General features: G+C 53.8%; 1 protein-coding gene across 3 annotated transcripts in view; it reads left to right on the top strand.

The window, feature by feature from the left end:
- The window catches only part of GAS2L1 (growth arrest specific 2 like 1), a 41,617-nt gene that overhangs the window by 12,283 nt on the left and 13,277 nt on the right, over positions 1-16,057 (top strand). For 2 of the 3 annotated variants that reach the window (XM_054006774.1, XM_054006775.1), the window contains exon 3: positions 12,096-12,203. The exons of the other annotated variant lie outside the window; for it this stretch is intronic. In XM_054006774.1, the coding sequence (XP_053862749.1) occupies positions 12,096-12,203 (108 nt within the window). The remainder of the gene's footprint in view (positions 1-12,095; positions 12,204-16,057) is intronic. 3 annotated transcript variants of the gene reach the window in all.

Here is a 16,057-nt window from a genome sequence, read left to right as displayed (position 1 = left end):
CTGGGCTGGGCCATGTAATACTGGGTTTAAGGGAGCCGTGTTTCCTCCCTCAGCTCTGCTCTCTACTGGTGTAATGAAGCTGCCGGGAGCTGGGAGAGACACTGATCTTGTCCGGCCTGTTGCCTGGGAGGGGGGAATCGCTGCAGAATTGGACCTTGCAGCATAGGCCGGCGGGGTTCCTTCCAGCGAGGGCGGGTGCTGGTCATGTAGTTAGTATGGAAGGATGGAGGGTTTAATGCAGAGCAATGTGGTTTCAACCTGAGGACTGAGAGAAAATCTGTCTGGCTCCAGATCGAGCTGCTGGGTGCTGCCTCCTGTTCCCAGCTGAGAGAGCCAGGGATCCTGTTTCTATTCGCTGCGGGGTTGGGGAGCAGCCAGCCAACCAACTGGAGTTGCTCCTTATCAAGTGCTTTATAATTGTAATGGTGGGTTGTGTGTTTGTGCTGATGTCCCTCTAGCAACTTCTGGCCTTGGGGGGGGGGGGGGAGGGCAAGACTAGTTGCAGCTGGGCAGAGGCTGGTGGCTAGCAGTGTTGGGGGTTTAATGACATTATGCAGCTGCAGCCTCGCACCGGCCATCCACGGACGCCGTTGCCACTGGTGTGTGTGTGCCGCTTTTGTCAGGTGTGCAGCGAATGCAGGAGGGCTGCGCCTCTCTGCCGTGGGGAGCAGAAGTGCACCATTTAGGGAACGGGACACTGGCTTCCCATTGCCCATGCTAGATCTACTGCCTCTTGGAATCCACCTGCGGGCTGGGTAATGGGGCCACGAGGCCCCACCCCGATGACGAGACAGTCATCAGCCTCCTGGCTCCATGGTGATGTGGCGGTGCCCACAAGTGGTGGCAGGCTTTCCTTGGGGCACTGCAAGCCACCTTGTGGATCTCAATGCTGGCTGGCAGCCTTCCTCCCCTAACTCCCGCAAAGGGCCATCCTGCAGCAGGCAGTGGGCCTGGCAGCCTGCTGTCGGGGGGGAGCGCCTGGCATTGCTAAGTGGGGGTGCCCTGAGGCCTGGTGGGGAAGAAGCTTTCTCTAGCAGGACAGGATGCTGTGTCTAGTCTAGGCACTATATTTGCTGCTTCCCTGAAAATAGGCACGGAGAGGAACCTAGTGAGGAAGATGAGGTGATCTTGGCCTTCAGTAGCAGGGAGGGGCAGCACAGTCCGGTAGTCTAGTGAGGGCCTCAATCTCTTTACCTCACGCCTGGCTGGATGGCGGCAGAGCTGGCTTTAGCCACTGCTTGCCCATCTATTTCGGTGTTCCCTTAGAAACCTGATCACTTATTGTCTCGGCACCAATTTTAGATGTTTTTTCTTCGCTAAAGGGCAGGGTAAAATTATAGCCTTTCTGGCAGCCAGTGGCCGCCAGCTCTCAGCGCCTGGCAGCTGTGCTGCGGTGGGAGCTCGCAGCTGCTCCAACAGCAGGTTAATGCCGGAGGCTCGGCGAGGAGCAACTGGAACTTTCCACCTGGAGATCCAGGAGCGTAGCCAGCACAGCAGTGCTAGGTCTGCATGGGGGGTTCTGAGGCCCTACACAGACTGTCCCAGCTGTGCCCACCAGCCAGCCACACGGCCACTGGAGATGTGAGGTCCCTGGGCTGGAGTGTGCTGTTTGGGTTGTGCCCACGGGGCCCCGTGTTCCACTGCTCCAAGGGGGCTTCCACTGAGCTAAGGAGGCATCTGGGCTGCTTTTGGCCTGGCTTCTGGAGGGCCGACGCACAGCATCCGTTCCTGACGTAGTGGATCAGCTCCAAGGAGGGCACTGCTAGCTGGGGTACAGGAAAAGGTGAGGGGGCAGCAGCGACACAGGTACTGCCCCATGGGCACCCAGCAGCCTGGGCTTTCCCCAGGCCCTGTGATCGTGTAGGTGCAGCTGGGAAGTCAGGTCCAGCGAGCAGCTCTGTGCTGCTGCCTCACAGTAGAGACGGGGCAGTTTTCCAAGTGTCCGTGCAAGGGAGCAGACTGGGGAGAGGGCCCTGCAGTGGCCCTGGTGAAAGATCGCTGAGGCCTCTGCTCTCTCTCTCTTTATTAGCCAGGATGGGGAAGGAATGGTGTCCCTAGACTGTCAGAGGGTGGTGATGGACGGCAGGAGAGAGATCACTTGATCATTACCTGTTAGGTTCACTCCCTCTGGGGCACCTGGCATTGGCCGATGTCGGCAGACAGGATACTGGGCTAGATGGACCTTTGGTCTGACCCAGTATGGCCGTTCTTATGTTCCCTGGAGCCCTTCATGGCGGGGGCCGGGCTGTGAGTACTCCGGGGGCTGGGCTGGAGCAGGCATCTCAGCCCCGCTTGTGAAGGGGGCGGCTGGGCTGGGGACGTCCCCTCGGCCTGGGAGCCCAGAGCCTGGCAGCTGCATTCCAGCACTGGCTTTGGGTTGGTCTGATCCAGCCTGTGGGTAGGAGGGCGGTGGGGTGGGGTGAGAAGTAGAGGAGAGGCTCTGCATGGGGAATGGGGGGAAGGGGACGCTGGAGGAGATGGGGGACCCAGGGCTGGCAGCGACTGGAGCAGCACTGCCCCCCAGCAGACAGCACTAGCTGAGAGCCCGCCTTGCCGCCTATCTGCCCACTCCCATTTGCTGTTGGTGAGCCCTGAAGCCCCAAGGAGAAGACGGTGCGTGTGTGTGTCCGAGTCCGGATTACTGAGGGATCATTTAATCAAAGCCTTGGTGAGCAGGAGGGGGAACCTGACCTCCCCTGACTCCCTAATCTCAAAGGCCTTTTTAATGTAAACCCTTTCCCTGCCCCCATTCCTCATTAAATCTCCAGCTTGCTGGGGGCGGGGGCGGGGTGACCTCGGAGCACACTGGGGACTTCTGCTGCAGTGACTGCTCATTGGCTGACTGTTTCGCAGTGGGGGATGTGTCTAAAGGGGTGTTTGCTGTGGGACAATGTGACTGCACCCTGGGGCCAGGGGAGGGGTCTGGGATGGGGTGATCCACCCCCAGGTTAGCAGGAGCGGTCAGAGTATGGCTGACTACAGGGCTGTACCTACAGTGACCTAACGGGGTTTTGCTGCGTCTGTGCCCCAGAAGAGATGTGACCACGTTGTTGTTCTGGGGTTTAAACAAGCCTCCTCCAAGCAGAGCCGGCTGAAATACATTTTTCTCTGCTTTGTAATGACCAGCCCATGTGACATGCCCTGGGCTTTTATGGGCATCGGGAGAAGTGGGGCGGAGCGTGGAGTAGAGAGCAAGCTTCCTACAGGAGGCTGCTCCCAGCCCAGAGTTGTGTGTACGGACCCTCGTGGCAGCCAGTGACCGTGTGTGTCTGCTCATGCCCGCTCCTGTTGCAGTCCTAAGAGTCTCAGCAAGCAGCAGCTGGAGAAGGCAGCGTTCTCTAGTGGTTACGACAGGCAGTGGGGGTCAGCACTCCGGACTCACTGCATGGACAGGTTGCAGCGCCGCAGTGCCTCAGTTTCCCTGTCAGTAAAATGGGGATAGTGCCTACATTGCAGTGGGCTCTGCAAACCCCACTGCAATGAAAGGGGAGTATTACTGGGATGGGGCAGAACGCTGCACCTGGCAGGCTGACGCCTTGTTACCGTGGGCAGCAAAGCCCCGGGCGCCAGCAGCACCTGGCATCACTGTTCTGATGTCTGTCTCGCAGGCCCGGTGACAAGAAATGCTCTCTCCTGCCCAGCCAGCCCTGGGATAGATGAAGTGCCTCAGGCTCACAGGAAAGGGTTTGCTTAGTCTCCTGTCCCAGCCCTGCTTGGCGCTCAGAGCTGCTGAGCACCCAGCAGCTCCCACTGGCTTTGGTGTGATGTAGGGGGGCTCAGGGTGTGAAAACCAGGCTGCCTGGAGCTGGGGGAGAGACACTGATCCTGTCCGGCCTGTTGCCTGGGAGGGGGGAATCGCTGCAGAACTGGGCCTTGCAGCATAGGCCGGCAGGGCTCCTTCCAGCGAGGGCGCTGGTTAGTATGGAAGGATGGAGGGTTTAATGCAGAGCAACTTGGTTTCAACCTGAGGACTGAGAGAAAATCTGTCTGGCTCCAGATCGAGCTGCCTGTGAGCTGTGTAGTAGCACTGAGTGCCCTGGGTCTGGAATCTTTGCCTGGGGGTGGGGGTGGAGTTGGGGGCACATTCTTCAGACAGCTATGGGCTGAGCAAACAGCAGCAGCTCTGTGCACACCGACTTTTCATACCTACATCAGCTGTTCCATTCTTCACCGCCTCCAGGTGGGGAATTTGATTTTGATTCTTGCCTCAAGCTCTGGTAATCTGTTACCAAACTCTGCCTACTAAATGCACCGCTCCCTGATCTTCCCTTCCATTTTCAGCTGGCTATCCTGTTCCTCTGCGCTTCCTATTTTCATCTGTCAGTAGTGTTGCTGTGTGCTGCTAAAAGGCTGCCATTACCTACCCCAGAGGTGGCTGCATTATGGAGATGGGTGAATTCCTCACTGCATGGTGAAGTGTTTTGAGCAGAAAGGCTTTGATTTATAGAGGTGTCCTAGAACGCCCGCTGGGTCGTGGGCAGAGAGAGGCAGGCTGCTGCGTAATCCGTGCCGTAAACTTTGCTCTCTCTCTCCATTGAGACTCAGACGTGTTTCAAACTGCCTTCCCAAATATAGCCATCAGCTGGCAGCTGCGTGGCTGGGGAAAGCAGAATGGCGAGTCCGTGGGTGGTAGGTGAGGGCAGAGGAGCTCGAGGAAGTGGTTGTTAGTGGGATAGCTGGTTATGTGGCAATGGGACAGCAGAGCCATTAACACCCTATATATAAACACTGCCTGCTTTAGCAGAGTGAGGGATCAGGACTGGGACCCCTGGCCAAAGATCTCGACCTGCCTGTGTGCTGGCAGGTTGCTGTTGGGGCTGGGGGAAGCAGTGCTCAGCCGTCACCGGAGACTTGTGCCCATTTACTGATGAGGTTAACCGGCTGCACGCTGACTGTCCCCCCTGGATTCAGTCATTCTCTCCACTCCTAGAGGGTCGCTGTGGCTCCAGTGTTTTTAAGATTCCCATTCTCGGACGTCTCTGAGCCCGGTGAGGTGAGCCGTCCTGCTTTCCCCTTGCCCTGAAGGACGGCGTCGCGTCATTTTCTCTGCCTTAACCAGGTGCTTCCTGGGGTAGGGAAGGCAGCAGGAGTTTCCTGTCCCCAGCTGAGCCACAGTCTCTCTTCCTGGGGAGCCTCTTCCCCTGGCTGAGTCCTGCAGGTGACTTGGGCTCCTCACCCACTGCTTGGCGTCACGGTGCCCTGATGCTGTGCTGATCGGTGCCCTCTAAATACATTAGATGCTTTAGGAAACTGGAGCCTCCATAGCTGGACTCTTTGTACTGGGGGTGGGAGAAGGGACAGTTCAGAGCTCCCCCTCAATGACTCCCTTGTGCAACACATGCCCTGTTACAACTGCTGATCACCCTCCCCCCTTGCACAATCTTGCTTTCCCGCTCTGTGCTTCTGGGCTGACACGTCCAGGACCGGCTCCCTGGCTTCCACTGCACTCGCAGTTCCCTTTGCCTTGGCATGGAATTCCCAGCACCATCGGGGGGCCCCTTTCCGGTGTGGGGTATGATCACCCTGCCTTGGTATATCCAGGTTGCCAGAGCAATCAGGCTGGTGACCTGCATAACCCCTTCCTTCTCCCTGCTCAAGCAAACTGGCAAATGGAGGCTGGGAAAGCTGTGCTTGTGAAATCAACCCATCCTGACCCTTTAAAATCCTTTGCACCCTGCTGGCTGACTCCCATTGAATAACACGGAGTTCCTGTAGAGCGAGCCTCCTTCTCCCTGCAGGACACATGGCGTTTTAAAGGGCCAAGACCGTGGTGCCAGACCCGGTCCTCTGGTGCTGGAAACCATCCTTCTTATTGGGTGCATTTTGCTGCTTCCCTGCGCTAGCAGCTCCTCTCTCCCCTTCCGCTCTGCTGGCCCCAGGGGTCCATTCAGTCTGGGCCTGGCATTGCATCTGTGCCACCCTGAGAGTGATTGGGAGGGAGCTGGGTAAACAGGGCACAGTGCCAGTTCCTGGGCTTCTTTCCTTCTGTGCTCTCCCTTCGCAGTGAGTCTCATGCTCACGCCCTTGTGGGGGAGGAGTGGGGGGGGGGGGTTAGTGTCTCTGCCACGTGGAAGTAGCTAAATCACTGCTTCCTGGCGGCCAATTGGACTCTGAGTTTGTCACCATGAAACCTCCAGTAAGTTGGAGAAGGTACTCTGGGGTTACAGCATGGAAAGTATGACAGACCTGGCGCCTTCCCCACCTGGCGAGACACATGCTGCACTGCTGAGAAAGCAGCCAGCTCTGGGGTGGAGTGCAGCACGCTAGTGTGCATGAGGGTGACTACTGGAAGCACTGGAATGGGTTATCTAGGGAGGTGGTGGAATCTCCTTCCTTGGAGGTTTTTAAGGTCAGGCTTGACAAAGCCCTGGCTGGGATGATTTAGTTGGGGATTGGTCCTGCTTTGAGCAGGGGGCTGGACTAGATGACCTCCTGAGGTCTCTTCCAACCCTGATATTCTCTGATTCTTACCAAAGACATTGGGGCCTGTGTGGGAAGAGCCATGAGCTATTTAACATCCTCCAGAGCAACTGGTTCCTCTGGCATCAAAGGCTGAGGGTCTCGGCTGAAAGATCCCCAGACAGGAAACTACCGGACTTCATGTGGGAATGAAGGGAAAGAGTCTGTGCTCCCAGGGGGCTCCAGCCTGGGGATGGCAGTGCTAAGCCAATCCCTCGGGGAACGAGGGTCTCTTACGCATTCAGGCTCTTGCACCTGTTTGTCTGGACACCCAAGCGGCCCTCGCCCTTGGCTCATGGCTTGCTCCTCAGACTGTCAGCGACCCCATTTAGAAGCATTGTGGGCTCCGAAAGGAGCCCCGTCTGGCTACTAGCCCTGAGCAAACGTGATAACTGGCTCAGGGCGGAGGGCGGCCCCTAGAATCAGGGTTGAACCAGAAGCTGCAGGTAGAACTGTGCCAACACTGCTGAGTCTTGCTGGGGTGGGGGCGGTAGGGTCAGACCCCAGTGATGTTCCCATGTACTTTGCATCCCAGATGCTGTTGGGGGTGGGGGGCTGTGAACCTTCTGGCTAAGCAGTTGTGCATTCTGGAGTTGACGCACACAGACACACACACTGAGCTTGCTGGGAAATCCAAATCCAGTTGTCGCTGCCGCAGGTCAGAGGGCAAGTGGTTGGGAATGGGAAGTGGGTGGTAGTGGGGAAGAACCCTCTTCTTGGGGCTGAAGTGAATGATCCCGAAGAGCTGCAATCTAGAGGGAGGAGGGCCCTGGTCTGAGGAGCTCCCCAGGGGAGAAGAGGACAGATCCCACTGTGTGGCATCAGCCCTGCTGCTGATGTGGCACAGAGGCCCCCTGCCATGGGCCCTTCCTCTCTGCTGAACTTCCTGGCTCTATGGGACACAAGCTGCCCCTGCGTTAATTCACACATGGTGCTGGAGCTAATCCAGGAGGATTTGGGTCCCATTTGATCTGCGTGGTTAGAAATCTGTTTTGTGTTAAATGCCACAGGGCTCCATCCCCCGGGTGGAAGATGACAGCAGACTTCACCCTGGGGTCTGGGATCTGCCTCTTCCTGATGCTCTGGCTCTGGTCTGGAGCCAACAGCTGTTGAGAGCCAGTCTCTGTGGCAAGGCTGGGACGCTTGCCTTCCCGGAGGATGCACAGCCAGCCAGCGGTGCCACATGTGCAGGCTGAGCCGACTGCAGAATAATTACAATGTGGAGAAGGGAGCGCTGGGGCTGGGGGTGGCCTGGAGCTCCACAGCTCACTGCATCCAGCTGCAGCCCTCTGCAGCACGGGGGATTAGATGAAGTTGGACAGGGGATTTTGTCTGTTAATTTCCTGTGTTCACCAGTGAAGCTTTGTCCATCTAGGTACTCGCCCAGCCTCCCAGTGGCCTCCCTGCACCTGCCAAGCCTTTAAAAATCGGATAACAACATTCTCTCCCCCCTCCCTTCCCACCTTGATTAGTGTAAGTACCGTGCAGAAATTGACGGGAAAGCTATGAGCTTACCTCTGCTGGGGTTGCCCTGATTGCAGTGTGCTGATGCCAACCCGTAGTGCAAACCGGCATGGGTGCTAGGAGCCAGTTTGTAGCAGCACAGCCTCCCTTGGTTTCAAGCAGTGGTAACTTTCCCTAGTGCAAATGGTAGCTTTAGCAGGACTCTGGCCTTCTGCCTTGGTGCAACTATATCCGCTACAGGTCACTGATGGCTTGAAGCTCCGGTGCAGACAAGGCTGTGGTCAGAGAGCTGAGCTACCTCTTGTGGCAAGGAGTTCCATAGTCTAGGTTCAGGTTTTAGTGGGGGAAGTACCAGACAAAACTCCCCCTCTTGTTCTAGTGGAGTGCAGCTGTCAGAGTGGTGATCAATCAGCTGTGTGGCGCGCATTTCCATCTGCAGGACAGATGCTCCACCCTCCCCATACAGGCCACTCTGGGAATGGTTCCATCAGCGCTCAGCTTTGTTTTGTGATACGTCGGGTGCAATAATTCCACACTGGGCCGCAGGAGCGGGGTGGCAGTGCTGGCTGAGGGAACTGATCTCTGTGAGCGGGACTTCCAGATGGAGGGGAGGTTTGCAAGTCCTGAGGCGAGTGTGACGCCGTAGGTCCTGTCGTGTCTCACTGGAATGCCACATGCCCTAGCATGGCAGTATGGAGCCAGGCTCAGGGCTTTGCTTTGCTAATTAGCAGCAAAATCCCTCTCCTCCATGTGCCGCTATCTGCGCCCAAAGGCTGGTCAGTTTCGTTGCTGTCCCGGGGGAAGTCGCACCAGGCAGTAGCGGTAGCCAGGGTAAATCAGAGACCCTGCTGCAGATGCTTGATGGCAGGCTGTGCTGCTGGAGACAGAGGCCCTTCCGTCGCGGCGATCGCTCTCGTCTGTGTTTTTGTTCGAACTCGGCCACTTCCTAGCTGAGTGATTTAGGTAAATTGCATTTTCCAGCTCAAAAGCACCAGCTGCTTGTGGTTGGGGCATTTTAAAGGTGACTGGGCTTGACTGCCTGAGAACATGGCTCTTAAACCAGCGTAGTTAAACCGCTGCCAACCCTTGTGTGGATGCGCTTCGGTGTGAGTGCCTTATTTCGAGAGAGCTGGAGTCCATTATGGATATGTTTAAAGTTCACTGAAGGCAGAGTGGCACCAGTTTGCACTAGTCCAGCTAAATGGATTTTACAGGATTGCTGTCCCCATGTGCCCCAAAGCCCCTGAGATTGGCTTAAAAAATCATACAATTATTTAAATATTGTGGCCTGTGCAGGAGCAGCGCCAGGGTTTTCGCCGCCCTAGGCGGCAGCGCTGCTCCTCTGAGCATTCAGGGGGCCTGGGGTCTTCGGCAGCGGGGTCCTTCCGCTCCGCATCTTCGGGGCACTTCAGTGGCAGGTCCCGGAGCCAGTGAAGGACCCGCCGCCGAATTTCTGCCAAGGATCTGGAGCGGATGGACCCCCACACCGCCGGATTTCTGCCAAAGATCTGGAGCGGATGGACCCCCACACCGCCGAATTTCTGCCAAAGATCTGGAGCAGATGGACCCCCACACCGCCGGATTTCCACCGAGGACAGCAAAAGGCCGTCCCCCAAATCCTGCTGCCCTAGTGACCACCAGTGCAGGGCCTGGGCCTTTGCCTCCTGGTTTGTGAAGCCTTTGGGCCACGTCCAGATCACATTTTCAAGCTTTTTCTCCAACCCACTGACTGCTAGAAACTCACATTTTCGTGTTAACTGGAACCTGAGCGTCTCATGTAATCACGGGATTCCAGGAGCTTGAGTGTTAAGTAAACATCAAATCTGGTGAGCCCTTGGATAACGTGGCACGAGTGGCCAACACTGGATTGAAATCTGCATGCAGACAAGGCCTTTGTTAGCACCTGTTGCCCTTTCAGACAGCGTCAAAGAGCTCAGACTGTGCATCTTCTGAAATCCTCTCAAAAAGCAAAAGCAGGGGAAACGAGCCAGCATGTCCCAAGATCCCTAAGAGCAAATAGGAGCTGAACGCCCCCTGTCGTTCTCCAGCATGAAGAAGCTGGAAAGATCCAACCCAATTAAAAGAATCGTTTGCAAGCCACCGTTGAGTGAGTGGCCTCCCGCCGGAGCAGTGACCAATGTGGCTGCTGTGAGTAGCAGCACGGAGAGAAGACTGGTTGGAAATAGATCGATTTGCCCCAGGGGCTGATTCCACCAGACTGTTAGAGCCCAGGGGAGGGCAAAAAGGAATTGAAATGGAGAGCTGGATCTCTGGGCACCAGATTCTCTCTGGGAACCTTGTCCCTGCACAAGCCTTCCTGGAACTCACTCCTTTCAGCTTGGCATAAACAAGGTGTCCAAGGGTCACCAGAGCTCATGCAGCGCGGGCAGTTTTCATAATGGAGGAGCTAGACTTTGCACAATGTCTCCATTTTCCATTCCTGGCTGTCCCTGGCTTGCTTGGCTGCCTTCCACCTATTGTGAGGTGAATATTTTTTGTAACTGTTTGTTGAGGAGCAAAAGAGCTGAAGCTGCAGGATCTCTGCCTTTTTATCTGTTCTAAACTTGCATTTGTGTGCTGGGTTTGGCTGCTGAGTGCTGTAACCTTGGCTCCATCCCTGCTGGGGCTCTGAATGGGCTGTGTGTGTGAGAGAAGGTGTAAGTGCTGGGAACTGGGCGCACAATGTCTGTGCTGCCGTCCAAAGCAGTTTATACGAGAAGGCATGGAAAGTGCTGAGCATGCTTGCCAGGCTCCCAAACAACGGATGCCGTGTCGTCAACTCTAGCGATTTTTTTTTTTTTTTTAAATTGCCAGTCTCCCAATATTTGATGCTTTACTTAAAGCCCCAGCTACCGGAGTCCTGTGATTACTTGAGAATCTCAACTTCCATTTAAAAAAAAAAAATTAAATAGCCCCTCCCCTGGCCCAGTTCTGTAGATGTTCCCTGAGTCTCTGCCTGTGTCCCGTCTGTGCAAGGGGGTGATAGCCCTGCCTATGCCCCAAGGCTGCTGGGAGCGTAAATCCATTCAAGGCTCCGAGGTAAGCGGGGCTCCGATATGCTCCTTGGGTCGCTAGAAGGCAGTAGTAGATTTGTAACCCTCTCGCACACCATGGCTAATGTGGGCTGCCTGGTACAGTGACAATGCTGGGGTCGTTTAGCACACGATAACACGGGATAACCGGGACAGCGCTGGGCTGGGTCAGCACGGGATAACCAGGACAGCGCTGGGGTGGGTCAACACAGGAAAACATGGGATAACCGGGACAGCGCTGGGGTGGGTCAGCACACGATAACACGGGATAACCGGGACAGCGCTGGGGTGGGTCAGCACGGGATAACCAGGACAGCACTGGTGTGGGTCAACACAGGAAAACATGGGATAACCGGGACAGCGCTGGGGTGGGTCAGCACGGGATAACATGGGATAACCGGGACAGCGCTGGGGTGGGTCAGCACGGGAAAACATGGGATAACCGGGACAGCGCTGGGGTGGGTCAGCACGGGAAAACATGGGATAACCGGGACAGCGCTGGGGTGGGTCAGCACGGGAAAACATGGGATAACCGGGACAGCGCTGGGGTGGGTCAGCACGGGAAAACATGGGATAACCGGGACAGCACTGGGGTGGGTCAGCATGGGATAATCGGGACAGCGCTGGGGTGGGTCAGCACGGGATAACACGGGATAACCGGGACAGTGCTGGGGTGGGTCAGCATGGGATAAGACTGGATAACCAGCACTGCTTTGTTTGCTTATAAGAACTCTCTGGCCAAAAGAAGGTGGCCTGCCAGCCTGGGTCCTCCTCTCCCATGGACTGAACCCAGAATTCAATCCAGGCAAGCCGAGAAACCCAACCTGAATCCCTTTCCTCCCAGGCACCACATCCAGAATCTGCTCCAGGCCTCCGAAATCAGCCTGGGTTACTCCCGTCCAGGGCCTGTAGCCAGAGCCACTTGCAGGTGGGAGTGGAGATGTGGCCCTCCTGGGGGTGCTCGTGGCTTGCTTTTGGTGGTGTCTCCGGGTGTCACGTGCCCTGCCTCAGCTCAAAAAGGACAGGTTCTCGCTGTGTATGGCTGGGAGTCCAGTCACCTTCTGGTTCTGCTGTGGGCTGGGGGTTCATCTCCTGTATGTGGCACTGACCCTTAATATTTTAATTTCCTCCTTCTCTTAGGTGCGAGAGATTCTGGGCTGCTGTACCTGCCCCTCTCAGTTTCCCATGATCAAAGTCTCAGAGGGTAAATATAAAGTGGGAGACTCCAACGCGCTGATCTTTGTTCGAGTAAGATCCTCCATTGCCACATTTCCTTTCTAACCCGCCCCATCTTCTCCCCACCCCTGTCTCTTCTGTGTCGAGCGCTAGCTGATCCCCAGCAATAATAGAATGCCGATCTCCCTCCTCTCTTCCCTAGACATTGCTACGAGAGGTTGTGGGCATGGGCGGTTGTTTCATTGAGAGGAAGTGTTGTCTAGTGGCTGGAGTACAGGACGGGAGCCAGGAATTCCTGAGTTCTAATCCCAGCTTTGCTTGGGCTTGCTGGGTGACCTTATAGCAAATTGCCACACCTATGAGCCCAACAGTGGGGATCCTAATGCCCAACCCACTTCCTGGGATTGTGAGGGTTGGTAAGTATCTGCACAGCACGTAGCCGCTATCAAGTGGTCCGTATTCCTGTTCTGCTCTGGTAGCTGCTGGATTAAGGGGGATGCCAATGACGCTTGAAGTTTTGTCTGTGTCATGGGATCTCTTAGCCTGTCGTAATTCATGTCATTTTGCTGGTCACGATCCCCTGTCCTGCTAACCACTTGATCTGCAGTAGCTGGAAAGGTGCTATTGGTTCTACATGGCCAACAGCGTCCAGGTTTATTTCCTCCCCAGTGCTGCCCCAGTATTGCCTTTTGACTGGCACGAGAGCTTGCAGCGATGCTGAGGGTGGGTGGCCTGGGGGCAGCAGGAGAAATGTTAGCATGCTGGGGATGGGGATGGGAATGGAGGAGATCACAGGGTGCAAGCCTCCAAGGGGCTGGTGCCAGGCTGGCTTCTCATGAAAAGCTCTGCTGATGCCAGCTGATGCCCATCAGAGCTGGCTGGGTTAGGGCTGTACAGACCCAAGCCTCACGGTGCCAACCCAGAAGGGGTTGGCCAGTCCCCTTCCTACCTCCATCTCCTCACTTCATGGGCTGGAGCGGGTAGGTGCCTTGCCCAACAGGAACATTATCACAGCTCGAGGTCACACACGGAGTCTGTAGCAGAGCTGGGAATGGGCCCTAGATGTCCTGAGTCCTTGCTCAGTGCCAGAACCACAAAAACCCAAAAGCTATGCCCTGCCCCCATGCATGGATACTGAGTAGCAAAGGCAGGGAGGGCCTCTGGAGGGTTTGGGATTCTGGATGTAGAAATCAGCAAACCCCGTGTCCCCTCCCTATGCCTCAGTTTACCACCTATGAAATCAGGATAGTGATATTTCCTTTCCCCTGCCCCTTGTTTTGTCTGTTTAGAGAGTGTAATCTCTGAGCAAATACCCACCCTGTATTATGTGTACTTCAGATCCTAGCACAATGCACCTGCCATCTCCAAGACAGCCAAGAGCTAATGTAATACAAATAATAAATACTAATTTAGGGTTAATTAAATAACTTCTCAAACTGGTAATTTTTTAACTAAAACACTCTTTTTGCATTATTCACAACACCTGAGATTATTAAAACTCGGAGAATATCCCAAATCTTAAATACTTCTCTCTCCTCCCCTACCCCCTTTTTTTTGCCCTTCAGTTTGGATGAGAAGAAGAGAGCTGTCAGTTTCATGTTTGTTGGTCAGTTTCCTCCTATGCATTCGCCTAGGCCAGTGGTTCTCAATCAGGGGTACGTGTACCCCTGAGGTACTTAGAGGTCTTTCAGGGGGTACATCAACTCATCCAGATATTTGCCTCAACAGGCAACATAAAAAGCCCTAGCAAAGTCAGTACAAACTAAAATGTCATACAATGACTTGTTTATACTGCTCTGTCTTATACACTGAAATGTAAGTACATTTTATATTCCAATTGATTGATTTTATAATCGTATGGTAAAAATGAGACTAACAATGTTTCAGTAATAGTGGCTGTGACTCTTTTGTTTTTATGTCTGATTTTGTAAGCAAGTAGTTTTTAAGGGAGGTGAAACTTGGGGCTACATAAGACAAATCCGACTCCTGCAAGGGATACGGTACTCTGGAAAGGTTGAGAACCACTGGCCTAGGCTGCTGCACAGGGCAGGGATGTGTTTGTCAAGAGTCTTCATGGAAACCTTTGAACCACCATGAAAAACTTTTCGGTTAATATGGCAGAAACCTTGATTTTGAGACCTAAAGTCCCTAGCTTGGGGTGTTGAGTCACACGGTAGCTAGATCTTCAGATGGCTGCTACCTGTGAGAGTAACTCTTGTCTAGGATTTTAGCTACTGATATATCTACTCTGGTCCAAGCCCCCATCCAGTGTAGACCTGATTTGCTTTGATGGCTAAAATCCTACTGTCAACAAGACTGCAGTTATCTCAGCTCTTTAAAAAAACTTGACAGAGAAAAGCTCTTACAGAAGGGGAAACAAAGGTACTGAGGGATTAAATGACTTGTCCAAGGTCACACAGCAGATCAGTGGCAGAGCCAGAGATAAAACGCAGGCCTCCCGACTCCCAAATCCAGGTCCCTGTCGTCTAAAGCACACCACTTCCTATCTTTCTGTTTACCCCCATCCCTCCTGTCTCAGTGTTTCCTTTCCAGTCTCTTCTGTCTCTTGATGCTGGTTCTGACTGTGTAGATCATCACTCCGTAGTACATGGGCTGAGAATGACTAGCCTTTCTTGTAGTTAAGGTACCATGTGGGCTCTCATTTCAAATGGGATTTCCATTTCCCAATCCCTGGGACTAGTTATTCGCAAACCCACTATTGAAGTCCAGCAAGTCCCTATAGCGGGGTTCATGTGTGCCTCCCCCAGCACTGTGGGGTTTGAAGATTGGAAGAAAGCTAATGGTGTACCAATCTGTAAAACAGAAAATGGGACAACTCTGGTAATTATAGGCCTGTCAGCCTGATGTTGAGCCCAGCCAGGTAATGGAGTGGCTTATACAGGACCTGATTAATATAGAATTGAGTTTACAGATGACACAAAAATTGAGGTAGTGGTAAATAATGATGAGGACAGGTCACTGGTTCAGAGCGAGCTGCAGTGCTTGGTAAACTTGGGTGAAAGCAAAGTATTGTAATATGTCTACCTGTAAATATATACCCCTACGAACAATGCAGGCCATACTTAGAGGATGGGGGACTCTATGCTGGGGAGCAGTGACTATGAAAAAGGTTGTGGTGGATAATTAGCTGAATGTGAGCTCCCACTGTGAAGCTGTGGCCAAAAAGGCTAATGCGATCCTGGGATACATAAACAGGGGAATTGTGAGTAGGAGCAGACAGGTTATTTTACCTCTGTGGCTGGCAGTGGTGCGACCACTGCTGGAATCCTGTGTCCCGTCCTGTGCCCACAGTTCAAGAAGAAGAACAGGAGTACTTGTAGCACCTTAGAGACTAACAAATTTATTAGAGCATAAGCTTTCGTTCAAGAAGGATGTCGAAAAATTGAATAGGGGCCAGAGAAGAGCCCCGAGAATGATTAAAAGATCGGAAAACCTGCCTTCTAGTGATTGAGCTCTTTGAGTCTGTCTATTAAATTTAACCAGGTGAAGGGGTGACTTGATGACAGACTATAAGTACCTACATGGGGAACAAATATTTAATAATGGGCTCTTCAGTCTTGCAGAGAAAGGTCTAACACAATCTAATGGCTGGAAGTTGAAGCTAGAAAAATTCAGTTTGAAAATAAGGTGTAAATTTTTAAGTGAGAGTAACTATCCATTGGAACAGTTTACCAAGAGTTGTGGTGGATTCTCCATCACTGACCAGTTTTTAAATCAAGACTGGATGTTTTTCTAAAAGCTCTGATCCAGGAATTATTTTGGGACAGGTCTCTGGCCTGTGTAATACAGGAGGTCAGACTCAATGGTCCCTTCTGGCCTTGGAATCTATGTATATTAGCAAATTTGCAACCTTCCTGGGACATAGGGAAGTATTATTCCCCTTTTGCAGATTGAACCTGAGGCAC

The sequence above is a fragment of the Malaclemys terrapin genome, chromosome 16 (assembly GCF_027887155.1).
Source record: "Malaclemys terrapin pileata isolate rMalTer1 chromosome 16, rMalTer1.hap1, whole genome shotgun sequence".
Classification (NCBI taxonomy): domain Eukaryota; kingdom Metazoa; phylum Chordata; order Testudines; family Emydidae; genus Malaclemys; species Malaclemys terrapin.
Note: the sequence above shows the minus strand (reverse complement) of the source record. Positions and strands in the feature narration are given on the sequence as shown.